General features: G+C 45.6%; 1 protein-coding gene and 1 long non-coding RNA gene across 2 annotated transcripts in view; one reads left to right on the forward strand and one right to left on the reverse strand.

The window, feature by feature from the left end:
- The window catches only part of LOC127007457 (uncharacterized), a 196161-nt gene that overhangs the window by 15221 nt on the left and 153440 nt on the right, over positions 1-27500 (forward strand). The window lies entirely within an intron of this gene.
- The window catches only part of LOC127007456 (neural cell adhesion molecule 2-like), a 164989-nt gene continuing 161471 nt past the window's right edge, over positions 23983-27500 (reverse strand). Inside the window, exons 12-14 of the mRNA XM_050878499.1 lie at positions 26523-26717; positions 25953-26047; positions 23983-25533 (exon numbers count right to left, since the gene is read on the reverse strand). Coding sequence (XP_050734456.1) covers positions 25183-25533; positions 25953-26047; positions 26523-26717 — 641 coding nt within the window. The 3' untranslated portion in view covers positions 23983-25182. The remainder of the gene's footprint in view (positions 25534-25952; positions 26048-26522; positions 26718-27500) is intronic.

Consider the following 27500-nt stretch of genomic DNA (forward strand, 5'->3'; position numbering starts at 1 on the left):
CTCTTTGCTGGTTAGTGCACTTTTAGGCCGCTAGATGGAGCTGAGGAATGGTAGGAGTCTAGTCTGCTGTGGCGCGGATTCTAGACTGTTTCTTGTCTACTTTTTGATAACTACTTCACCAACCACCTCATCTCTTTGCTGGTTAGTGCACTTTTAAGCCGCTAGATGGAGCTTGAGTATGCTGGGCTTGGAATTCTAGACTGTTTTTTTATTGTCACTATTTATTTGAGAAGTAATTCACCAATATTTTCTTTTGGGGCTGCTTACTAGTTCCATTCAAAACACGTTAGTTAGGCAAGGTTAGCTGGAAGAGGCTCCTATAAATTTAGACCGATTGATGAAGCTGAGGAGTCGTTTAGTCTGCTATGGCGCCGGTTTTTTAATGTTTCTCATCGTCACTATGTATATTTAGAATCATTTCGCCTACATTTTTCGGGAGTGCTGGCTAGTTCCATTCAAGGCACATCAATCAGGCATGGTTAGCTGGAAGGGCCACGTATACTTTGCTCTGGAGTCTAGTCTGCGGATTCTAAACCTATTCTTATTGTCAGTAGATTTGATAACAATTTTACCTACATTTTCTTTTTTGCTGGTTAGTTCCATTCGAGGTACGTTAATTAGGCAAGGTTTAGATGGCGTAATCACTCCAGGATGTAGTATTAAAAAAATTATCGTATGTCAGCGAGAAGTGAATATGATCTCTGCCGTTCAGTGAGGCTTAGCTCAGTGGCGGCGGCGGAGGTCCTTATGCGAATTGGAGCGCCGCGGTGATGGAAGGAAAATACCTGTTAATACGAAGATAGCAAGGAGCGAAGAGGTGAGGAAAACGAGGTTAATCTTTTCTATTTGAGTGAGAGAGAGAGAGAGAGAGAGAGAGAGAGAGAGAGAGAGAGAGAGAGAGAGAGAGAGAGAGAGAGAAGAGGCAATGAAAACGAAAATTAGAATGATATATATAATGGAAAACCTCGTCAATGGTTAAGCGGTTTCGCGTAATTATATATGAACGAGAAAATTAAACACGTCGGGAAAGAGAAATAATGAAATGCAAACCTTCCCGCCAAGAGGACGAGGCCGAAATCTTAATTGTTTTTCCTCGCCCCCTCTCGCTTTTTTTTATATATGTATTTTCTCTCCTTCTTCCGAGCCGCCCTGTTTCTTTGCCGTTTTCTTTTTCCTTTTTTTTCCCCCTCGTTCCATTCTGTCCTTACTTTTTATTCCTTTCTTTCCTCTTTTTGCATTATTTTTTCCCTTTTCTACGTTTCTTTCCTTACTTTCTTTCCTTTATTGCCTTTCTATCCTTAATTTTTATTCCTTTCTTTCCTGTTTTTCCTTTAATTTTTCCTTTTCTTCCTTTCTTTCCTTACTTTCTTTTTTTCCTGCTTTTCTGCTTCTTTTCCTTTTCCTTGTCTTCCAGCGCCTTCTTTTTTCCCTCCCAACTTCTTATCGACAAAAGGAGTTGGCGGCTTGGGGTGATAAGGAGGGGAGGAGAAGGAGGTGTGTGTGTGTGTGTGTGTGTGTGTGTGTGTGTGTGTGTGTGTGTAATAACAAAGGCTTCACCTTCACAAACCCTCAAGATCAAAGCTTTGACCAAAAGCAACTCTCTCTCTCTCTCTCTCTCTCTCTCTCTCTCTCTCTCTCTCTCTCTCTCTCTCTCTCTCTCTCTCTCTCTCTCTCTCTCTCTCTCTCTCTCTCTCTCTCTCTCTCTCTCTCTCTCTCTCTCTCTCTCTCTCTCTCTCTCTCAAACACACACACACACACACACACACACACACACACAAACACACACCTTCACCCGCACGATCGCAAACATGTAATACAAATCTTATTTTTTGTCATGGTTCATCGTCATCACCTCCACCTGCCACATACTGCACGGGCAAACAAACACTTGAGGTATGCACGAGGCGAACCTAAAGGAGAAATACCGAAAGTGGAGTCTAAGAATAGCGCTTGGCACGTCCAAACAGATACACAAAAATACGCGAGGATCATGGACGGAGAATACATAACGCCAGTGTCCGTATTCTTCAACGCTCTCGGCTCTCACATCAAGTATTTCTAAAGGCCTCAGAGAAGATTAGTCGGGTTCTCGTGAGTGTTTCTGACATTCATGGTGCAGCAGCCTTGTCATATCTCAAGGCTCATAATACTACCCATGAAAATACCGACAGCCTCTATTAATATGTGGCTTTACCGTGTAGCAGCGACGGGCCAAATTTGTGCCGTGATATAAACCCCCAAAAATAGATGATACATAATCTTATCACAAATGCATTGATATATATTATGAGATGGTTTGTGTGAGGGGTGTTTTTTTCTCATTATTCTCGCTTGGAGGGACCATTAAAAAACATGATCCTCGCTGCTACCGGGTTAAAGCTTTATCTAATGTTGGTGTGTATAAGCCTTGAAATGTTTGAGAATGCGTGCTCTGAGGGCTTACATATGGCAGCTTCTGAATTTCTTTTTATTATTCCTACTCCTGCTGGTCCTCTTTCCCCTCTTTCCCCTCCTCCACCCCCGTCACCTTTTCGCTCCCTCTATCCATCCATGTCCTCCCATTACTCATCCTTCCCTTCCTGTTTCTCCTTTTCCTTCTGCCCCTGTCCCTATTCTGTATTCCTATCATCGTCAGCATTTCCCTTCCTGTGTCCATTGTGTCTTCCTTCCATCGTTCATTCATTCATCACCTTTCCTTCCATTCATAAACCTGTCTAACCAATTTTTCAACTTTCACTCGTCTTTCTTTCAACTCATTTATCTGCTTCATTTGTTCCTCCCGTCCACTAACCTGCTATTTGTGAACCATTGTTGCGTGACCTAACATCCATTCTCACTTTATGGTACTTAATAGAATTGCTCTTATTGACGGTCCCATTTAAATGCTTCAATTAAATCAAATCAAATTACTGTCAAGAGGAGTTACGCAATACGCCGCGTAAATGTAATCACTTCAACCCTAAATGTCGTATAACGCGTGCTGATAATATAAAGTACAATCATTATTAGTAGAGCAACGAAGCTTAACATTATCACAGTTATTAAATTTCACGAACGTCCTAGTTTCGCTTGAGATAATATATCGGAAAATTGCTGAAGAGTTGGACGGCACTACAACCATTTCAACATTTCATTTCATTCAGCTCGTTACGTTCAGCATTTCATTTCCTTCAGCTCGTTGCGTTATAGAGATTAACCTAGAATATATATTTATAGAACAGCGGCAGATGGACTGAAGCGAGAAGCGAATGACCTAGAAAGCGATGCCTCGGGGAGCGTTACATCAATCAACGCAGCAGAGATCGTTGTATTTTTGTGACATCCACCGCCTCATCTGCTTTATCTCCCTCTGTCTCCATGTTCAAATCTCTTTCCTCTTTTTGCTACGATTCAGAGTCCGTATTCTTAAACGTCTCGGCGCCTTAGTTTGCCTGTTTAAAAAGCCTCTAGTAGAAATTGCTGGGACTGTTTTGTGTTCTCAGGGATAGTTTTACACGACTTCAGCACCATGAACTGTAAAATCACCCATAAAAACCCGGTTAATCTCCTCTGTACCCATTGAAAATAGTCGTAATTGGAGCCCGCAGGTCTTCGTGGTCCCCGGGCTAGTGGTAGGGACCGGGCGAGGCGTAGGGAGTTCCAGGCTGTCTTACCATGCACTGCACCGACTTGTGGACTCAGAACGCTCCTCTTAACCTCCTGCGCTCTTGGCAGTTCATGTGGAGCGGTCATTCCTCCCTCGTGGCCTGATATTGTGTGTGTGTGCTTGATGAGATTTCCTTGAATGCAAACTCTTCTTGTCAATAGTAACCATAACCAATATTCATTTCGGTTAAGATTCGTTTTAGTACCGTGCCAGTATTTCATGACCTACCTTATGAAACATCGCTAGCTTTTCATATATCTTTTCTACAAACGTTCAACAATCATGGAAAAGCTTTAAAAATCCAATTCAAGGACTATTTACTGTTGAAAATAGGGGATAATATCCACGAAAGCGTAGCCTCTTTTGGCGGCAGCCGCGGCACCGGTGCAGCCGGTGTTGCGAGAAATACCTCCTCGCAGAAAAAGTCGCATATACATGGGGAGGGGGGGGGTCCAGGGGGGGAAGCAGCCCCCCCTGGTTAGAATGGGGGGTTCTGATGGGCGACCCCCTCTCCCCCGTTAGCAGGTCGTACAGTTCGGTTGGAGTACCTAGTTTAGATATGCTCCCCCACCATAGACCCTCTGCGAGCTATTTTGCGGCGGCGGCGGCGGCGGCACCGTCACCGTGGCCGCCGCCAGAGAAGGTTACGCTTTCGTGGATATTATCCCCTATTTTCAACAGTAAATATTCCTTAAATTGGATTTTAAAAGCTTTTCCATGATTGTTGAACGTTTGTAGAAAAGATATACGAAGAGCTAGTGATGTTTCATAAGGTAGGTCATGAAATACTGGCACGATACTAAAACGAATCTTTACCTTAATTTCTTCCTAATGCAAAGTATGGTTAGTAATGAAAATTACAATAATAACCGCCGCTGCCCTCGTCATTGTTGTGTTTAAACTTTCCCCTTTTCTCATTATAACGAATCCGGGGCGAAATTAATTGAATGTGTGGGTGTGGGTGTGGGTGTGCGTCTTCTCGTCATGGAAAGAGTCCCTCACCCCCCTACAGCGCCTTCCAATTACCACAACTATCAGTCTGTATCGGGGCATCAAGTTACTGGGTCCAAGAGGCGTATAATTGTCAACCTGAGAGCGCCTCCTCCCCCCGCCCCCTTTGAGTAGGCGTCAGGTGAGGAAAGACGGCTTGCCCTACTGTCCCACTTACCTCGCCAGCATGTGTAGAGCATCGTTATATTTTTTTCTTAAGCTGAGGTGAGTGGACTAAGACGTACATCTTTTGCTGTTCCTCCTGTGTGTGTGTGTGTGTGTGTGTGTGTGTGTGTGTGTGTGTGTGTGTGTGTGTGATGAACGTGTTTTTCTGTTCCATTAATTAATTATTTTCCCCCCTGCCTTTTATTTTAATATCCGCTCTTCTTCCTCCGTGTTCCTCTCTCCTCCTTTTCCCCTTTTTTTCTGCAGCCCTCGTCCTCCTCTCTTTCTTACAACCTTGTCACATCTCTCATAAACAGAAGCCCTTGCAGGAGGTAGTGTTGGGAGAGAGAGAGAGAGAGAGAGAGAGAGAGAGAGAGAGAGAGAGAGAGAGAGAGAGAGAGAGAGAGAGAGAGAGAGAGAGAGAGAGAGAGAGAGAGAGATGCAAACTGTTTCGTCTTTCAAATATTGCATCAGAAACTTAAAATATACTAAACTTTTGCCTATTTTTTAAACATACTTTCTTTAAACTCACTCCCATCACTCTGGCTTCCCCCCTCTCCTCTTCCCCTTGACTTCTTTGTCGCATCTCTCATAAACAGAAGCCCTTGCAGGAGGTAGTGTTGAGAGAGAGAGAGAGAGAGAGAGAGAGAGAGAGAGAGAGAGAGAGAGAGAGAGAGAGAGAGAGAGAGAGAGAGAGAGAGTGTTTGTGTGTAAGATGCAAACTTTCCTCTTTTTAATATTGCATCAGAAACTTAAAATATAGTAAACTTTTGCCTACTTTTAAATCATACTTTCTTTGAACTCACTCCCATCACTCTGGCTTCCCTCCACTCCTCTTCCCCTTTACTCCTTTTCGCTCTCTTCTCTCCTCCTTTTTATTCCCCTTGCCTTGTCACCCTCCTTCCATCCATCCCATGCTCTCCCTTTTCCGTCTTCTCGTGTCCCTTCCTCTCCCTCACCCCTGAGCCTCCCATAGTTCACGGCTACACGTTGCAATCCACTTCTTTCCTCAGCTAATTGGATTCCGTCTATTCCCTCGGTAGTTTATTCCTGAACGCTCTCCACCTTGTCCATCCATTTGTCCAGTGAAGCGAGTGTGGGGGGGGGGGCGGGAAGGTTTAGGGTGGTTGTGGGGAGGAAATGGGGTGTGGTTGGGTGATGGGACGTTGCTGGGCTGGAAGGGTAACTCCTCTCACTCCCCTAAAGAGGCTTGGCGAAGGGTGGCCGCCGTTGGGGACTGGTTGGCGTGTATCTCGTGTTCTTTATGGCGGCAGTGGAGGGGGGGAGGCAGGGACGGGCCACGGGCGTGCTGGCGTGGCGAGGCGGCGCATGGGAGGGGAAGGATGGATGGAGGGAAGGAAAGGGAGACCGGAGAGCCTAGCATAAGTGTTGAGATTAGAGAGAGAGAGAGAGAGAGAGAGAGAGAGAGAGAGAGAGAGAGAGAGAGTGTCACGTGGCTTCGAGTGCTCCGATATAGCTATCCTTCGTGTGTGTTGGTTCGCTAAAGGGTAAGAGGACACCCTCTTGAAGATAAACTGTGGTGTCGCTATGCTTGCAACTGTCTTGTGTCCCGAGGCAAGAGGTCTACACGCCCCGAGGACCAGAGCACCAAGCAGCCTGGAGGGCGTTCGCCCCGCGGCACTTATGTATTGCTGGAAGGCAGTAATGACTGCATTCGTTAACGTGCGGTGACCTTTGACATGTTTTACCCAGTGAACGATGCTTAGTATGTATTTAATTATTATTTTGAGAAGCCTTTCCAGCCTCTTCCCGCTGCGCCACCGCCCCCTAATGATAGTGTGTGTGTGTGTGTGTGTGTGTGTGTGTGTGTAGTAACGATGAAAAAATATTAATGTTTTCAGGAGAATACTTATGATAATGATACCACTTATTAGTAGTTGTACTAATTGAAACATTATTAAGAAAAATATTATTAGTGTATTATTAATAGGCTATTATGAAAATGATTATGATAAAATAATTATATTGATAATTTTATTGATTATGATAAGGATAATTACTATTATTCAAAATGCTTCTATTATTACCTCTTTATTAGTATTTATATTGTTATTTTTTGTCTTTGTCGTTGTTTGAGACTGTATAATTGAGTACCAGTTTACGATTTAATGGAAAACAGCCAATTGGTGACGAAAAGCATTTGACTGAGATAAAACACACTGATTAATATATTCATTAATTTGATTACTGCTTAATGCGCGTGCCTTGTTTTACAACCGGATCGGTGTCACGATGATGTTATTTACAGCGGCTGGAAGGGAAGGTTCACTCGTCGCCTGGCCGCTGCTCAAGCTGTGTTTATTCTGTCTGTTTCCAGGGAGCGCAGGAGAAACAAATCGGTTCTTTCTAGATCTTGTTTTTAAATCCCGCTTTAACCTAGTTTCCAAAAAACATTTATCAATATCAATATCGAGATAGTTCATTGGGGGGACAGTGTTGCCGGTTGGCTGACCTTTAATCGATAACGGCGCTGGGGTGTCTATTCCCTTTACTGAGACTCTGCTGCTGAGAACTCGAATTTAGGGGGGGTTATCTACTCATTTAAAAAGGGACATCACACGTGCCGTACCCGAAGAGCCCAGCCTAAGGTGAAGGAGTGTAGGAGCAACGTAGAAATTTCTCGCATTTGACCTGGGGTTGTTGCTGCCGCCCGGACTGACGTTATGGCGGACGGAACATAGACGCTGGCGCTGAGGGGAGGACTGGGTACTTAAATTCCGTGTTAACGTGTACCTTTCAAACCTGAGGAAACCACTGGTGACGACACGGCAATCCCCATACCTGCTTCCATGGTGTGCTGACACTGGAGTGCTGAGCGGTGGCCTAAGTTTGAACAGCTGGTGCTGCTGATAAGAAATACGTGGGAGAAAACGAGGAAGAGGATCCAAAAGGCTGGCGGTTGTAGGATTTTATAAACTAATGACTCAAAGATCAATATCGCGGTTCTCCTGTCTTTCGAATCTGCGTTGCATGAGGCCCAATCGATGAATGGGAGATGAACATTCCACGCGGCTGTTTCATGCATGAACTCCGCGACACACTGGGCCGCCCCGAAGGTGGCGCTAATTGGGGTCTCGACAGAGCGACGAGGCAGTGAATGGTTACAAGAACAGAACGTGAGTGGCGCATGACTGTTTGATGTCTGAGAAACACAAGTGTTGTCCTCCAGGCGTCGTGACTAGAGAGACTTAAGGGAAGGTAACGATAAGACTAAATAAACTTATTGAAAATTCCTTTGATGATGGGACAATACTCCCTTCTACGATAATCTCTTGAAATGAGGTACTGGAAATGGAAGGGGCTCTGTAGTTAAGGTCGGTTCGAATGCTAATAAAGAGAAAAGCTTTTTGTTATCAATGTTTGAAAAGTCCCAAACCCAAGCTCCGACGATTTTAATAGCAGTACAGAGACTATAATGGTTCATTGTCTAGTGTTCCTCCCAGCGTTCCCAGCCACAAAGTGTTGGTCCAGGGTCGTGTGCCTCTGCCTCGGATTCTCGTGAATGGCGGAGGCTGCAGTTTCCCGTACACTAGATCGGTCGTCTGGACTCGAGTGTTCATACCTCGGTTCTCGTACCTTGCACCTTTTAGTGTATTCCGCGTCAACTTTTAAAATTCTCTCTTTGCCGACAGGACCCACGTCAGTCACTGAGGCCAGGTTTCTCCAGTGAAAATGTTACGCCACTGAAAGGAACGGACGGATGTGTGTAGACGCTTCCTCTCTGTAGCTAATTACGACCACATGACCTTTGGATTAACTCACCATAACTGTGCGTTACGTATGGGTTAGCGGAGTGTTACTCAGCCATTTATTGATTATGGTTTTGCCGTTGTTTCCATATATCTGCTTCCTCTGTTTCATAAGCCGCCTGACTCATAAAATTCCTTTCTCGGGTGGCATGCAGCGCCTCTATTTTCGCTATTCTGCATGAAGAATTTATGAAGAAGTTTCTTACAAATTTTCTCAAATTTCTTCTCGCTTTGAAATTCTAAGTTTAGCTGTCTTGTTTTTCGGCTCCTCACCTCCTAAGTTTATATATTAAAAATGTGTGTGTGTGTGTGTGTGTGTGTGTGTGTGTGTGTGTGTGTGTGTGTGTGTGTGTGTGCCTGGCCTGCCTCTGCTTTATCTCGTCCATCAGTGCCGCAGGAGGCCGCCGCCCCCCGCCCGTCCGTGATGTCTTGCCGATAGGCGCGCCCCTTTGATTGCTCGGCCGGGATAATTGAGGAGGTGACGCCGAGGAAGGAGTCTGCCCCCCACCCACACCCACAGGGGAGGCATCGAGGGGGACTTTTGTCTGTCTCTGTGTTGCTAAGTTTTCCTCGTCTGAAGCTTCACTTTCCTTCTTATTTCCTTCTTACTCTTTGTCGAATTTGTCTTTATCTCTGTTTTATTTTTCTTCATCTTTTTTTTTTTTCTTCATTTTACATCCTTGGCCGCTTATGCTTGTCTTGTCATTATGTGTGGTACCTTCGGATACATTTTTCATCCTTTATCTTCTTTCTCGTCATCCATTTTCTCTTTCGACTTTTGTACCCTCTTACAAGTCCTACTCCTCCTCATCCTCCTTATCCTCATCCGCATCCCCCTCCTCCTTGTCCTTCTCCTCTAGCGGTATGTTGTATTAGTAAGCCAGCTGTAGTATTAGTCTAGGATATTCATTTATAAATTTCTTTACTTTAAAATATTCATGTTCTATTTTCGTTAACGTTAAAGTTCATGCTGTTGGTGTTGGCTCTCGTCTGTTTCCTACCGTCACGTTGGCTTAGGGAGGACTGGGCGCCGTGGGCGGGGATTGGCCTTGCTCCGCTCTCTCCTGACCTACCACACGTTGTCTATCCGCCCGAGCAGTAATCCTGCAGATAACCTCGCTGTCGACAAACAAGCCACTGGTCTATATTTTTCCTCCTCCTCCTCCTCCTCCGGTATGCGGGTGAAGTGTTCTCCGGTATGCGGGTGAAGTGTTTTCACCTCTGTGAACTAGACGCCCCTGCCTTGCATAGTCTCAGGTCACCCTTGGACAAGGTGTAACACCTGATCTGTCTCCCGTGCCAGGGTCATGGTCAAGCCTCTGGGCAGCAGCAGTGGTGGGCACTGCAGGCAGAGGATCTCTTTATGAGACAATGGCTGGAGTGCCAGGGTCCTAGTTAGTTGGACCGTGCCTAATTATTTAGGCCTGCGGAGTAGAGGAGTGTGGCGACCTCTACACTTAAAAGCCTCCCTGGGAACCAGTTGTCGGTGTGAGCTCCCCGCCCCACCCCTCTAACGACGGAACTCCCATCCCTATTCTGCATAACAGCTTTTTTTTTTTTGTTTGTTTTTTTTACTTCCCTGCCTTTAGCGCCGGTAGGCTTTCTTCAGGGGCCAGATGGTCGGCCCAAGCCCGTCATGGCGCAGGCAACTTTTTTATAGTGACGCCAATTATGCTCGTCTTATGCTGCCCCCGGAACTCTTTCTTGATTCACTGGACGGTTTCTTCTAGATCCGGGTTGATGGGTGGTCTTCAGGACAGCATGTGGATAGTCTTAGGCCACTCGGGGGTGCCTGAAAAATCCCAGGTGGTAGCGTGGGGATTCGAACCGACATTGTCCATGGCGTGGTGAATGTGAGCCCAGCATGCTAACCACTCAGCCACCGCCCTCCCCAGCTGGTTCTTGTTCTTTTCTCCTGAAAGATATGTCTTCCGTGGGGCCTTTTGAGGTTGTACCTTCCGGCTTCTAGATGGAGTTTCTGAGGGTTTTTCTTATACTCAAGGAATATTTCAGCTTTTTGGTCTCTCAGGAAGGGCGTCTGATACTCTCTAGAGTTGGTGGAGAACACCTGGTGACAGGTGCCACTGGCCAGGCATCGCAAGGGTCGCGGAGTTGTGTTAGACGATTCGGAAAGTAGGAACGAATTGCTGGTTCCTCTCCTCCCTTGCCAGCTTTGCTCTGGGCGACTACGCCGGCCCCGTTATATGGGACAAAACTACGAGTACAATAGATGAAAAGCGCCGGGTTGTGAAAGTCTCTCTCGTGACCGAGGCTCAGGACAAGCGGTAGGTCTTTGAGGCGTTTTCAAGACCCTATGGGACCGAACTCCCAGTGTTGGAGGCATCTAACACCGCAGTATCTAACTTCCATGCACATTCTTTATCCAACTCAATATATGGTCACACTTTAAGTAATTTTGAGAGCACTTTTTGATATTTTGCCCAGATTGTAAACCTGCATCATTTTCTTACAATGCCTTCGACACTACGTAAGTGTGACGTCTGTCCCGGACGATTTGCAGCTCAGTACTTCCAGCTGAGTAGAACTTGTCGCCTCTGTGTTCAAATATTAAGACTTACGCATGCTGTGACCGAGTGGAAAAACAAACAACATGCTCTTGAAAAGAAGTTCGAAGTCCTTCAGGAATTTGTTGCGAGCAATGTGGCAGTGGCTCCACCATCGATGGTGGAGAGGCCCTCCACCGAGACTGTGCCCCCTCTAAATGACCCTCCTGCTTCACGGGAGGACGAATTACCTGCCTCACAAGTTAACTCCCAGCCTGCCTCACAGGCTAACCCCCAGCCTGCCTCACAGGCAAACTCCCAGCCTGCCGCACAGGCTAACTCCCAGCCTGCTTCACAGGACCATCAGGTCTGCTGTTGTTTGTTCTTCCTTTGTGTCTTTGTGTTCCTCCTCCTCCTCCTCCTCCTCCTCCTCCTCCTCCTCCTCCTCCTCCTCCTCCTCCTCCTCCTCCTCCTCCTCCTCTTGGAATCACTATATCAAGCGATTTAAAGATCAGTCAGCATTGTTCAGAGGTAGTTAAAACTGCAAACAAATTGGTTGGCTTCATTGGACGAGTCTTTAATAATAAACAGAAAAAGTAATATTAAAACTGTATAATTTGCGTTGGTCGACCCCATCTTGAGTACTGTGTACAGTTTTGGTCACCTTATTACAGAAAAGACATAGAAAAATTGGAACGGGCTTAACGAAGAATAACAAAAAGGAATTGCCATTGCTGTTTGTATGTTTTTCTTCTGCTTGTTGTTTTATTTCCGTATCTGTGTCGGTATTTATTTCCGTATGAATAAATGTATGTATGTATGTATGTATGTGTATTATGTATGCTCGCTTTTTGTTCTGTTTTTTCGTCTTTACTGCTCTCGTCTCATCACTCTCATTTCCCCTTCTCTCCCCACCTCTCCTCTCCTCTCCTCTTCTCTCCTCTTTTCTCCTTTCTCTCTCTCTCTCTCTCTCTCTCTCTCTCTCTCTCTCTCTCTCTCTCTCTCTCTCTCTCTCTCTCTCTCTCTCTCTCTCTCTCTCTCTCTCTCTCTCTCTCTCTCTCTCTCTCTCTCTCTCTCTCTCTCTCTCTCTCTCTCACACACACACACACACACACACACACACACACACACACACACAACACCTTCCTTCATAACATTCTCAAATAAGGCATTCAGACGTGTCCGGAGCTTATTCAGCCATACGTATACAAACCTAAAGAAAAATTCGAGGAGGTTCGCGCCCCACAATGCGTCTCACCTTCCATGGCCTCTCGGCGCTGGCTGGCAAGGGCTTTCCAGGAGGCAGCTTTTGAAGAAGTACCGAGGAAACCTTCTCACTCTCCGTGGTTCTTCAGCCTTGACTAGGTGACACATACAGGCTTACACACACACATAAACACACACACACACACATCTTACTACTTCCTCGAAATTTCTTGTTATGTGTTCCCTTTCTTTCCGACCTCTTCCCTTTCTGTGTTTCTTCCTGTACCACCCTTCCTCCTCCTCCTCCTCCTCCTCCTCCTCCTCCTCCTCCTCCTCCTCCTCCTCCTCCTCCTCCTCCTCCTCCTCTCTGGAAATTGCTTGGCCAACTTCTTGACAGAGATTTACAGTCATTAACTTTTCCTGTTTGGTTGTCGATAATGTTAAGCAGAGCACGTGACTTGGGCGTGAATGTGTGTGTGCGTGTGTGTGTGTGTGTGTGTGTGTGTGTGTGTTATGAGCAGGACAGGAGCTACGTTGGCCCCTCCTGTATATTCCTTTTTGTTGTACCCGTTTCCTGCACTTTAGCAATTAATAAGGAGAAAGGGAAGGCTAAAAAGACCTGCAAGTGTGTGTGTGTGTGTGTGTGTGTGTGTGTGTGTGTGTGTGTGTGTGTGTGTGTGTGTGTGTGTGTTTTCTCTTTCTCCCTCATTTAATCCCTTACTCTCTTCCTCACACATTCTACCTCACCCTCTCCTCCTCTTTGCCTCCTCTTTCACTTTCTCTCTTCCTTTGTCCCTCCTCTACTCCGTGCAGTCTTCACTTCGCCTCTCTGCCTGTGAGTTCATGGCGCCTTCCTCTCCCCGGCTCCTCCCTCTCGCCCTTCCTACCTGGCCTGATTTAAGGTTATTGGAAGGGAGGAAAATGAAAGGCGAGAAGGGGGGATGGGTTGGACTTGGGCTTCTCGTGTTGCCCCGCTGAACTGACAGATTTATGCTTCGTTTCAATGATTTTTTTGCCTTAGTTATTTTTTGTTTCGTTTTTTGGCAGCGACGCTTCTGTTTGGCGTGTTGTTCGGTGATGCACTTTTTTTCCCGTGGGTTGGTTCGTCCTTCTGCCACGTGGAGTGTTTTGATCTGTGTGTGTTTTGCGTGCCGTCAAGATGTCTGGGTGAAAGTTCTTGTACCCTTCCCTCGGCTCGCTATTTTGCCCGGCTGCGTGGGAGAGGGAAGTTGACGGATGTGTTTGTGTTGGTCTTTTCGGGTAGGAGTTTTTCCCTTCCTCGGTGTTAGTCTGTGTGTTCCCATGACGTCAAGAGGCTTTAGTATAGACATGTTTACGCTGCGTATAACTATTATTTCCTCAGGATCGAAGTTTTGCACATATACGATTGTTGGTTTTCTATACCGTTTTTGCTTACAAATAAGGGAAACAAACAAGGAAGAACTTGATAGCCATATATGAGATCATGCTTCCATTATTATGTATTTCTGCTGTGGTAATAATAAGTTATATCAACTCCTGAGGCAAAATTAGCCGAAACGTGTCTGAAACGGAATAAGGTATTTTAGAAAAGAGTACAAACCGTGCTCATGGAGTGACTAACTTGTTCCACGGTGCCTGGGTGTGTACGTGCCGCGTCCTGTGGTAGTGTGCTGGGTCCGCTCCTTTATTACTGCCTTGTGTGTCGCTTTGCTAACTAAACTGTGGCAGCGGCAGTGATACGGAGAACCCCATCCGTGTGTGAGCAAGTGACACACACACGTACGGACTGGCCCAGAGCGTGCACACCAGAGCCAAGAGTCGCGTGAAGCTGTATTCCCTCACCTGCACGAACATATTGAACGTGATGGTTATTTTAGTCATTATTGAAGATTGCAGAGACAGGAGTCCATGAAGTAAGAGAACGGTTTATGATAACGTGCTGGCATTTTCATAACATATTTGTGCTATTAAATAAAGACGAAAAATGGTTCAGTGAGGTGACCTTGAAGCATAATGCGAGGTGCTTTCAGCGAAAATTAAGTAATGAAAGAGGAAGTATAGGGGTAATATATCCGCCCTAGTTACTCGCACAGATTACAGGCCTCGTGTAGCAGGGAACTCACGCAGCGGAGGGTAAACTGTCCCCTCATCAAGTAGGGCTGCTGGTGTTGAACTGAGAGAGAGAGAGAGAGAGAGAGAGAGAGAGAGTTAAATATTATAGTGAGACTCTCTAACCCATCTGATATGATCTAAGGGACTGTGACATCGATAGGTTAAAAGTAAATCCTTAAGGGAAGCGTTTGCAATCATGGACCTGAGCAGTGAAGAAAAATAGGTCAATGAAATAATGCAAAATGGCAGTGGGGTATACGCAGAGGGTTGGTTATCATAAAAAAAAATATAGAAAGTGGAACAGCATAAAAAATAAATCGTTCAGATGATGTAATAAACAACGAGAGAGTGAAGCGTGTGAAAACTTAGATCTGAATGATAAAGAAAAACAGGGCAATGAAAGATGATAATGAGGCAGAAGGTTATCGTAATGTATACAGATAGAAAACACTGACTGACTGTAGATTGTAGACTGTGGAAGTCTGTGTAGCATTTGTGAAGTCTCAGAATTATGGATGAGTTTTAAGGTTGACATAGTGAATACAGAAATGCGATAATAATGTATACGCAAAGAATTAAGATAGTAAAGTCAGAAGATTAAACAATTATAAAAGAAGAGAGCTAGAAGGTGTAGCATTTGTGTAGTCTCAGAATTATGGATGAGTCCTGAAGGGTGTCCGGACCGCAGGCGATGTCGTGTAATTTGCATGACCACGCTTTTTCGTCACCAGGAAAACTGTCTGGCCCGAGAGAGAGAGAGAGAGAGAGAGAGAGATTAATTATTTCTGTTTATGATTATTTAATACGTGTTTTATTACGGTTTCTTTCTTCTTCTTTGGTATTTCTCTCATTGCCAGCTTATTATCTCTCTCTCTCTCTCTCTCTCTCTCTCTCTCTCTCTTCTTCTTCTTCTTCTTCTTTCTCTTTCCCTCTTTCGCGTTCGACAAAGTCCCTCATCACCGGCTATTACTAAAATTACAGGCTCACGGCGTAGATGGGAAAGTTTTGAGCTGGATCAGGGCGTGGCTTAGTGGTAGGAAGCAGAGAGTGCAAATCAATGGTAAGAAATCTGAATGGGGCAGTGTTACGAGTGGAGTCCCACAGGGGTCGGTGCTGGGTCCTCTGCTTTTTATTATTTACATCAATGACTTGGACACAGGAATCAGTAGCGATGTCAGTAAGTTCGCAGATGATACCAAGATCGTAATCCAAGACAGCGACGCTACCGTTCTCCAGGATGAGCTTGACAGACTATATGATTGGGCGAGGAAGTGGCAGATGGAATTCAATGTCGGGAAGTGTAGCATTTGGTAGGAATAACCCTTACACAATTACTCCTTAAATGACACTCCTCTAAGCAGGTCTGGGGAGAGACTTAGGAGTCCTAGTGAGCGCTGACCTCCGTCCTAGGGCTCAATGCATTCAGGCTAAAATCGGGCAAACAGAGTACTAGGTTTCATCTCAAGGAGCGTGAGCAATAGCGCTGAAGTCATCCTCAAACTTTACTTAGCACTAGTTCGACCTCATCTCGATTATGCAGTTCAGTTCTGGTCCCCCTATTATAGAATGGATATCAAGATGTTAGAATCTGTACAGAGGAGGATGACGAAGATGATTCAGGGGGTGAGGAACTTGCCTTATGAAGACAGGCTAAAGCAGTTAAATCTACACTCTCTAGAAAGGCGAAGGGTGCGAGGAGACTTGATCGAAGTTTATAAATGGATGAAGGGATTTAATAAAGGGGATGTCAATAAAATTTTGAGAGTGAAAGAGCCAGGTAGGACGCGTGGAAATGGTTTTAAGTTAGACAAATTCAGATTCAACAAAGACATAGGCAAGAATTGGTTCACTAATAGAGTGGTGGACGAATGGAACAGGCTTGGGAGCCATGTTGTGGGTGCCAATACCATAGATACATTCAAGAAGAGGTTAGATAAAGCCATGGATGGTGAGGTTAGGGGGGGTTGAGTGTACAGGAGCTGCCTTGTATAGGCCAACCGGCCTCTTGCAGACTCCTTACGTTCTTATGTTCTTATGTTATTCCCTCATCATCCCTCCTCCTGACACACCTTCAACAACCTCTCTCTCATTCTCTCCTTCTTTCACTTGCTCTTCCTATCTCTCCTTCACTCACTCCCACGCACTCACTCATTCATGCACTCACTCACTCACTCCATATCTGAAATGCCTCTCTAACCTGCTCTCCTTTCTCAGAACCTCCTCAGCAGCCTCGTTGTCATCTCGCGCCTTCCCTGAATCGTTACCAGCCACGCACTCCTCCTCACCACACACACTCACTCTACACTTGCTCGAGACTTCACCGTTTTTATCACTCCTGCTGCTCCTTCCGTTTCTACTTCTACTTTTTTTTTTATCTTGGTTTTCTCTGTCTTTCGCCCTTTGGTGCCATTAATTTATTACCCCCTAAGAGGCAAAGGGGTCGTGCTCCCAGTGCTGTTTGTCTTGCTGTTTGCAGGATTACGCAAGAAACGTCATTATTTCTGCAGGAGACCTTGGGGAAAAGGTGAAGCATCTCTCTTTCTCGCTCTGGATACACACACACACACACACACACACACACACACACATACACACACACACATACACACACACACACACACACACACACACACTTATGCCAAAAATAACTTAGCCTCCGTATAGATTTCAACACCCAAACAAAACAACAGTTAAGTACACGTAACACCCTAAATAAAATTCAACAGCACCGTCCGCAAATCATTCTTTTCTTACCTCTCTCCCTCCTCTTCTTCCCTCCTCACCTTGAACTCATCGGTTTCGTCCTCCAATTTCTCCTCTTCTCTCTCCTCCTCTTCTTCCCTCTTCTACTCTTTGTGCTCCTCCTCCCCCTCCCTCTCTTTCTCCTCCTCCTCCTCCTCCCTGACTCTCAGCCATCTCCGGGTCAGGGCGGGTACAACGCCAAGCTGCTCTCATGCTAACGGGAGGCACTTCATGTTCTGGTTCTATTCTGTAATGTGCCGGATTATCTCCCCATCGCTTTCAATACCCTCTGGAAACACTCGTGGCCTCTCCTCAAAGCGCTTGCGAGTTTATCTACAGAGCGACGTTATGTCCTATAGTCAATAAGTGTTTAAGTCCCTATTCCCTCTGTCAGTTTGTACCGTACCTTTCCCAAATATTAATGGGTTCATACTTGATTTCTGCCTCTCTCTCTCTCTCTCTCTCTCTCTCTCTCTCTCTCTCTCTCTCTCTCTCTCTCTCTCTCTCTCTCTCTCTCTCTCTCTCTCTCTCTCTCTCTCTCTCTCTCTCTCTCTCTCTCTCTCTCTCTCTCTCTCTCTCTCTCTCTCTCTCTCTCTCTCTCTCTCTCTCTCTCTCTCTCTCTCTCTCTCTCTCTCTCTCTCTCTCTCTCTCTCTCTCTCTCTCTCTCTCTCTCTCTTATATTCACGTTACGCGTTATTTTTATTGTTTTATGCTATGCTATGCGAGAGAGAGAGAGAGAGAGAGAGAGAGGAAAAATAAATAAATTGAGTAAAGGGCTGAAAGAGACGGACGGGAAGAGGAAGAGAGGCAGGAAACCGGCATTTTGTATTGGCAGATTTTTTCCTAAAGTGACCAGGAACGGATGGGATGACTCAATAACCCCCCCCCCCCACACACACACACACACACAAACAGACAAACACTCGTGGTGAAGCGGTTAAACACTCAGTCTGCTATCATGCCAGAGTGAGGTCCGTCCCTTCCTCAGGTCGAAAAGTTGATTACACTAACTAGAAATCGTTACTTTCCCCCTCATTAGCAAAGGGAGGGAGAGGGGGGGGGTCGTCCAGCCTCATCCATAGATCAGTTAAATGTATAGATCCATTGCTCGGTCCAAGAGAGTAACGACTGGCGATCGCGAGTCTAGCACGTGGTCATTCCGTCAGTAAATTACGCACGCCAGAGCAATAGTGTGCTACAAAGGGATGCGGAGGATGTAGTATACCTCCTCCTCCTCCTCCCCCTCCTCCTCCTCTTCCTCTTCCTCTTCCATTTGCTCTAACCTCACTTCCTCCTCTTCTTCCCTCTCCTACTTCTGCTCTTTGTTCTCCTCCTCCTCCTTTTCCCTTTCCTCATTCTACTCCTCCTCCTCCTCCCCTTCCCTCTCCTCCTCCTCCTCTTCCCTGTCTTCCTCCTCCTCTTCCCTTTCCCCTCCTCCTGTTCCCTCTCCTCCTCCACCTCTTCCCTCTTCTACGTTTCGTGTTTCTTCTCCCTCTCTTCCTCCTCCTCCTCCCTCTCTCTTCCTCCTCCTCCTCCTCTTCTTCCCTCTCCTTCTACTCATCGCTCTCCTCCTCCTCCTCCTCCTCCACTTCCTCCTCCTCCGCAGAAGCCGACTAACGACCCACCCATAAAGCTGCCGCAAGACCTTAACTTACGTGGAGACTTGCTGCTGTTTCTCCTCTGCTTCTCCTCCTCCTCCTCCTCCTCCTCCTCCTCCAACTCCTCCTTCTCTTGCTCCTCCTCCTCTTCCTCCTTCCCTCCTTTTTTTTTCTCCCCGTCCCCAAGGTCTCTAAGAAGCATATCTGTTTCTTAAATTTTTGCTCTTCCTCTTCTTTGAACTGCGTCTTGTTGGCATTCTCTTTCTCCTCTTTCTCCTTATTTTTCCTCTTTTCTACTCTTTCTTTTTCTCATCATCTTCCCTTCTCCTCTCCCCTCGTCCCCATCTTTGTACTCTTTTTTTTCCCCTTGGCATTTTCTCTCATTTTCTCCTCATTCCCCTTTTGCCTTTTCTTTTTTCTTTCTCTTTTTCTTCCTCTTCCTCCTCCTCCTCCTCCTCTCATTTATTACTTTCTGTTTTGTACTCTCTCTTCTCGTTGGCGTTCTCTGTCTCCTCTTCTTATTTTCCCTCTCCTTTTTCTTCCTTCTCTTTCTTTTTGCCTCCTCTTCTCCCTCCTCCTCTCTTTTATTACTTTCTGCTGTGTACTCTTTCTTCCCCTTCCTCATTCCCCCTACATATTTCCTCTACTTTTTCTTTCTTCTCTTTCTCTCTCTTCCTCCTCTCCCTCCTCCTCCTCCTCCATCTTTTATCACCTCCGCTTGCTCCTTTACTTACTCCTATATAATTGATCAAGTTCTTACCTGCTTCTTCTTTTTCCGACTTTCTATTTGCACCGTTTCTTCTTCCTCCTCATTTGCTGCTCCTGTGACGGACTTCAGAGTTTTGTTTTGTTTTTCTCTTCCCTGATTTTTTTATTGCTTGATTCTCTCTCTCTCTCTCTCTCTCTCTCTCTCTCTCTCTCTCTCTCTCTCTCTCTCTCTCTCTCTCTCTCTCTCTCTCTCTCTCTCTCTCTCTCTCTCTCTCTCTCTCTCTCTCTCTCTCTCTCTCTCTCTCTCTTTATTTGTCTTTAACTCTCGTTCCCTTGGTAGTTCTATTTGTCTTTGGTGTTTCTTCGTCTTCCCTGTTCACTTTTCTTGCGTGTTATTTTTTTTGGTCTTATTTTGCTTCCATTTATTTCACCTTTTCTATTTTCACCTCCCCGTTTCGTAAGCATTTTATTATATTGTTCATTTTTCTAATCTGTTTTAATCTTCTTTTCTTCCTCCTCCTTTTTTCGTATTCTTCTATTTTGATCCTCTTCCATTACTGTCTCCCTCTTTCGTAATTACTTCATCCTCGTGTTCCTCCTTCTATTCTGTATTTCTCTCTTATTCTTCCTCCTCATATTCAACCATTCTTCCTCTCTCCTGCTCTCCTGTTCTTCTATGTTGGTCTCCTATTAAGTTGTGCTCCTTCTCCTCTCTTTCAATCTCCCTCTTTCGTAAGCATCTCAGCCTCGTGCTCCTCCTTCTCCTCTTGGGTAAATAGTCTTGGCTGGAGAACGCCCACCTCCTTCTGCCCTCCATTGTCGGTTGAAGTCTGGGCCACGTGGAAGGAGGCGAGGGTGCAGGGAAAGAGAGTGAGTGTGTGAGAGAAAGAGAGTGAGTGTGTGAGAGAGTGAGTGTGTAAGAGAAAGAGAGTGAGTGTGTGAGAGAAAGAGAGTGAGTGTGTGAGAGAGTGAGTGTGTAAGAGAAAGAGAGTGAGTGTGTGAGAGAAAGAGAGTGAGTGTGTGAGAGAGTGAGTGTGTAAGAGAAAGAGAGTGAGTGTGTGAGAGAAAGAGTGAGTGTGTGAGAGAAAGAGTGAGTGTGTGAGAGAAAGAGTGAGTGTGTGAGAGAAAGAGTGAGTGTGTGAGAGAAAGAGTGAGTGTGTGAGAGACTGTTTATCACAATAGAATAACAGATAATAAAATGAATACAAAGATAAGCACATACTTTGATTTAACTCTAGGATGTCTCGTGGATCATTAATAAACAAAAGCAAAAAATCCGGACAGGCTACTCTTTAGCCCACTACCGCCTCTCGCGGAACAAAAACAGTCCCTCCGCCAAGTTTGTACCCCATATTTGGTGATGTTAGGTGCGCCTATTAAGCAAAACTTGTACCTAGGACTTTCTGCTTAATCACATTCTCTCTCTCTCTCTCTCTCTCTCTCTCTCTCTCTCTCTCTCTCTCTCTCTCTCTCTCTCTCTCTCTCTCTCTCTCTCTCTCTCCATTTTAAATCCTCTCTTACCTCTGTTTTTTTTTTTCTGAGTGCGTTTTTTCAAGTCCTTCGTTTCTTTACTTTGCGTGGAGTGATTTGAGTCCACAGATTCTCTTATTTTTCTTTTTTTTATCTATATTTTTTCTTTCCTCCCTTTTTCTTCCTTTCTCCGTCATTATTGTCAGGAAGTCATGTGTCTGAGTGAAAGAACCAATTATTGTTTTCCTATCTTTCTTTTTCTCCGCTTCATAATTTTCTACGACTCTTTCCAGGTTTTCTTTTATTTTTCTTACCCGTCCATTTGTATGCCATTTCTTTTCTCGACACATTTTTCTTTACCCTCCCTTCTCCCTTTTTCTTCTTCCTTTTTGTCTTTTTTCTGTCTGTCTATCTGTATATTCCAGACACCCGTTTCCACACGCATATAAGGCACACACCAATAAAACACCGCACCTGTGTTTGTTTTTCATATGTATTTATAGTTAACATGAATATCCAAACTTCGACATGAGGAAAACACGATAGTCAGCGCAGCGAGTCACGTCAGAGTAGCGGGTCAGGGAGAGGTTGTTGTTGTTGTTGTTGCTTTGTTTTGTTGGTTATATGTTGTGTTGCTGTTGATATGTTTTATTCCGTGCTCTGAATGGTGGAGTCACGGTACACTTGTTTTTAATCCTCTGCAATATCTTGATGTTACTTTATATATATATATATATATATATATATATATATATATATATATATATATATATATATATATATATATATATATATATATATATATATATACACATACATACATACATACATACATGGCTGTTTTTTTGACATTTTTTGTCTGCCATTCCTTCACTGTTTGTGCATATGTATATTCAAAATTCTTCTTTAACATTATGTTGTTTTTAAGATTTTATATTAAATGATAAATATTTTTTTTATCTTTCAGTTCACACACACACACACACACACACACACACACACACACACACACACACACACCACACACACACACTAGAGCAACAAACACAACATATGTTACTGGCATTGATTCCCATGACAGCTGACTGACTGACCAACTGACTGGCGTAGTATTTAACTGATAAGACACTGACATCATCTGACTGACTGACGTTACTCCGCAGACAGCAGAGTGACGTGATACCTGACACTGATATGAGTAGACAACAGGTGGCCGGCCGTCGTCGCAGCACCTGACTGATATGAAAGGTTGCCCAGCTGGCCGAGGCGTTAGCTGGCTCGAAAAATAGTCGATCTTTCCCGTCTAAACGACTGGCTCCGAAATGACTGTTTAATACGATTTAGGTGGAGTCAGTATTGTTCTTCCTTACTAAGCAAGAATGTTGTTACGGGTAGGGAAATTAAAATATAATGAACCTTCATGAAAAAAAATGTATAAATGCTCTGGTTTAACGAGGCGACATGGTGGTCCATCCTCTGACATTCTGCTCGCACCTGGCGGCCAGCACACGTCAGCCACACCTGGCGAATATAATTGTTTTCTTCTTTACTCAACATGATTGACTGACAGACTGACGACCGACGAATAATGTAAATATTTATTTCGCTGATTTGCCCGCTCTTCGCGCACACACCCAACATGAGCCAAGCCAGAAGGTGAGCCGCACACGTCCTGTCATGCGCTGCCTCACTTCCTGCTCATGTCACCTTTGCTGCACGTCACTGAGCAGAATAGTCTTGTCTTCTGTTCGTTTCTTTTTCTCTTTCTTGGTCACTGGAAGCCACTTTGCAGTAAATTATTTTCTTACTCTTAATGTTGTTTCTGGATCTTACAACACTGACTCGGCCACAAATTTGTTTTCTTAAGTTTTCCCCAGCGCTTGGAAGTCCCGGTTTTCTTACACTGGTCTCTTTTTCTTTTATTTCTTGTTTAGTTTCCTCACGTTTGCTTTGCCTCGTTTCCACTTGTATTTGTTGGCACTCGAGGCTTTCCCCACCACAAGCATCTTTCCTTCTCTCCCTCTTTCCTTCCTTCCTTCTTACCTTCTTTCCCTCTTTATTTTCTTGCTTCCTGCCAGCCACGTTCCCTCGAGGTGTCCGCAGTGACTTCCCGCAATGTATCTGATTCAAGCCAACACCTCCTTCCCTTCCCTCTCCTTCACCTCTTCTTTCCTTTCCTTCCCTCGTGCACCCCCTCTTCCCCTTCCTATCCCTCCCTTTACCTACCCTTCTCCCTTCTGCTAATGACTCCCTCTTCTCCTTACTCCCCCAAGTTGTGCAACCCTTTACTTCTTCGCCCTGTCCCTTCCCTTTCCCTTACTTATGCTTTCTTTAATATCCTTCCTTTTTTCTCTTACTCCCTTTACTTATTTTCAGTGACCTCTTTCCCGATTCTTTTGCATTTTCCTATTCCTCCTTTCTTTCATATCCTTCCTCCTATCCTTTACTTCAGACCGTACTTCCTTTCAATTTTCCTCTCTGTCTTCTTCCCTTCACCCTGAGTCTTCCCTTCCTTCCCCTACCTATCTCCTCTATGGTTCCCAGCCTAACCTGCCTCCTCCTTCCTTTACTTCTTCCACCCTTTCCTTAGCTTTCCTGCTCAATTTCCTTCATCCTCTTCCTCCTTCTCTCTTTCTATCCCCTTACCTCAACTTCAACCTTATTCTCCCTTTTCCTCCCTTCTCTCCCTCACGCCTCCAACCCTTTCCTTCTTCTCCTTTCAATCTTCTACCCCTTGCCTACAATTCTCCTCCTCCTCCTCCTCCTCCTCCTCTCGTGCCAGCCCAGCGCTACCTGGACAAAACCCAATCACGAGGCTGACAAGCGCCTCCTTATCACCTTTGGAGGGGGGGGGGGGGGTTGGAGGGGAAAGAGAGAAGAAAATAAGAAAATTGAAGATAAATAGACAGAGGGAAGAAACATCAGGGAGAAGAAAATGATTATGAATGTGTGGAAGGGAAACGAGAGAGGGAATGAGAAAGAGAGGAAAGAAGAAAGGATGGGGAAAGGAGAGAGGGGTAGAGGAGGGGATGAGAGAGAGAGAGAGAGAGAGAGAGAGAGAGAGAGAGAGAGAGAGAGAGAGAGAGAGAGAGAAATATGATGAGGGGAAAAGAAGGGGTTACAAAAATGGAAGGAAGGGAAAGCGGAAAAAAAACGAGGAAAGGAAAGAGGAAAGAAGGAAAGATGGAGGAGAAAAAAGAGAGATGGAGGAGAGGTTAATGAAGGAAAAGGAAGATGAGGGAGAAGAAGCGGATACAAAAAAAGGAAACGGAGTGAATGGAAAGAAGGGAAAACGGAAAAAAAGGGAAGAGAAGAAGGAAGAAAGGAAAGGAAAGTAAGGGAAGGAAAAATGAAGGAAAGAGAGAAGGAGGAGAAAGGAGAAAAGGATCACGTGTTGTAGTGCCTGCTTTCTCTCTCTCTCTCTCTCTCTCTCTCTCTCTCTCTCTCTCTCTCTCTCTCTCTCTCAGCTGTCGAAATCGAGAAAGTTAAAGAAGCAATTGAGTGTTTTCTTAGTGCTGGGCTGAGAGTTGTTGTTGTTGTTGTCGTTGAGGAGGAGGAGGAGGAAGAGGAGGAGGAGGAGGAGGAGGAGGAGGAGGAAGAAGAACAGTATTTTTGAGGGCTTGAAGGAATGGAAGCACATGAATAGAATAACACACACACACACACACACACACACACACACACACACACACACAAGGTTGGAAATGTAATAATATGAAGGAAGTGAGGTCTAAGAAAAATCTAGAACGGCAATTTTCCTCTAACAGTCTTCCTCTCCCCATTGTCCTCTACCTCCATCCCTTCCCTGTCCTATTCTTTCTCCCCTTTTCCTATCTTCCCTGTACCCTCCACACGTCCCTATCACTCCTCTTTCTTCCATCATTACCCCACTCCCCATTTTCTTTTTGTCTTCTTTTCCCAGTTCCCTTATTCCTCATTTCTCACGCCCTCCTTCCTTTTCGACTCATAACCTATTTTTCCACCATCAGCTTCTCACCTTACCTGCGTCTCTTTATTTTCTTCCTTTTCCCTTCCTTCTCCCTAGTTCTTAACCTCTTTGCTTCGTTTCCAGTCCTTCCTCACCCCTTCCCTCCCTTCCTCCCCCTGGCTGCCGAGTGCCCTTCCTTTCCGCAAGTTATGAGGGTACTCCCGAGACTCGTGGACTTTCCTGCTGTCACCGCTGATTGTTCCACGTGGAAGAGGAAGACTCTATAGGCGAGAGAGGATGCCTGCTGGTGGTGGGGGAGGTCGTGTGGTCTCTAGTGGTCGTGGTGGCTGTCGTGGCCCCGTCATACCATGCTCTCGTCCTCGTCCCTCGGGCAGTACATACTGGTTCTTACTCCCAGCGGGCTGTCGTCCACCTCCGTCACCGTTGCTTTCTTTATCAGCTGCTGGAAGGGCCCCGGGCTGCCGTAGCGCGGGGCTGGCTGCGGCTGGGAAGGCTGAGGCGGTGGTGGTGGTGGTTGCTGCTGCTGCTGAGGTGTTGGTTGTGGCATCAGCTGTTGTTGCTGTGCTTGCTGTTGTTGGTGTTGCTGCTGAGGCTGCTGTGGAAGCTGTTGAGGGGTTGAAGGTTGTGTTTCCTGTTGTTGTTGTTGCTGTTGTTGTTGTTGTTGTTGTAGTTGATGCGGCTGTTGGTGTTGCTGTGGAAGATAACCAAACGCACAGGACTGTAAACAAATGCTTGGGATTTTTTAAGCGCTAAAAGGATGCTGGCAACAAAACTGTTTGATGAATGTAACGTACAGACGACTAGAACCAGGAAGCCGGAGCAGCGCACACTTCAACAACATAACTTCAACAAGAATTAACTTGTGGGGCTGTCTGTACGTTCCACATACTCGAAGCTGCTCCTAAATCTAATGAGTTTTGAGATTAGTAGTTTTACCAGCGGGTGAGGAGGCGTAGCGGAAAACTTTTGATTTTTCTCTAGTAGCATTGATAGCCTAGGTCAGGTCTTTGCTTGGGAGCTGAAAGGGAGCAGTAATCTTCCATCAGATCAAGAGTCAAGGTTTTCCGCCGCGCCGCCCAACCAGCTGGCGCGTGAAGGTACGACACTCACCGTGGGGGGCGTGCACTGCGGCGAGGCGTCCAGGTCCTGGTACAGCGTCTCCCTCGACTTCGCTTCCTCCCGTAGTAGGTCGTATGTCTCCTCCGCTGTGTGGGGGGCAAAAGGAGGGAAGGAGGAAGGAAGGAAGGAAGGAAGGAAGGAAGGAAGGAAGGGAGGGAGGGAGGGGAGAAAAGAAGAGAAGAGTTTAGTAAGAAAAAAAGTGAGCGCTTAAAAAGATTATATGAGAATAGTTTAAATGAGAGAAATTTTCCTAATTAAAATCATGTTCATGATTTAACTTTTATTTTTCTGATTGAGTATTTTCTTCAGTTTCTTCAAGCTCCTCCACTTCCCTCGTACATCATTATTATCTATCATCACCGTCATTTTCTCCCTTTGTTTTTTTCCGAGGTATCCGCATGGCATCCTCATAACGAACTCATCCCTCTTTTCTTCATGCTATACATATTTTTTCGCTCTTCTCGTGTTTATTTGCCACTGCGTCCGCCATATCCTTCCCTCTCTCTTTGTTCTCCCTCCCCCCTCCTCTCCATTCCCCTGCCGCCCCCTTCCCTCGCTCACCAATGGTGGGCACCACGTCAGGGTTGCTGTCGTCCGAGGAAGGCCTGGCGTCATGTTTCGTCCTCTCGTCCCTGCCTCGCCATCGCTTCCGGCAATAGTGCCTCGCCCACACCGCGCCGCCCACCGCCGCCACCGCCACCAGGACGCCGCCCACCAGGCCCCCGACGCTGCTGCCTCGCGTGGGCCGAACATCCGCTGTGGGGGAAAAAAAAACGAAAAGACCTGAGGCGAGGAAAAATCCGGAGTATGAAGATAGAAAAATGAAGTAAGGAGGTGCTTCCTGCCGTGAATTGTCCGGAAGGAAGAGGAAAAAGAATTCGAGGAAGAAAGAAATCCCTAGCAGAGAAGTCTTCAAGAGAACAAGAAGAGAAGTAAATAGGAAGGGGGAGACATGAGGCGAGAATTTATAAAGGGAATAATAGGAGGAATAAGAGGAAGAAGGAAATATCTGAAACGAAATTACCAAAGCCTCGTAAACAGAAGGAGGGTAAGGAACAAGAGCTCGAGAAAGCGCAGGAAGGCGTCAGGAAGCCCGGCAGCTGAAAGTGAATTAATAACAAATGTAAAATATGCATGCATCAGAGTGACGACAAATGAGGACTTTAAGGCGCTTTTATGAGACTCAAATCCATGTGAAAAACAGAAACACACACACACACACACACACACACACACACACACACACACACACACACACACATACAGGCAGATCAAAGCAATCACTCTTACTTTACCTTAACGGTCACTTCTACAGCCAACTACATATTTTTACCACTAAGCACCACAGCTATCTTCACCGTCATAAATGATCGTACGTGCTCGCTGCTACATACCTTATACCATCTGGACTACATTTCCAAACAGCCTCGACGTTAGCCTTCATAAAGATGTCTGCAAGTGTTGAAGAATAGCACTTTGCAGGAGGAGGTAATTAGACGCGTTGTTCGAGTGACACCGCTGAGCCGGCACGCGTTGTAT

This window comes from Eriocheir sinensis, chromosome 35 (assembly GCF_024679095.1).
Source record: "Eriocheir sinensis breed Jianghai 21 chromosome 35, ASM2467909v1, whole genome shotgun sequence".
NCBI classification, from domain to species: domain Eukaryota; kingdom Metazoa; phylum Arthropoda; class Malacostraca; order Decapoda; family Varunidae; genus Eriocheir; species Eriocheir sinensis.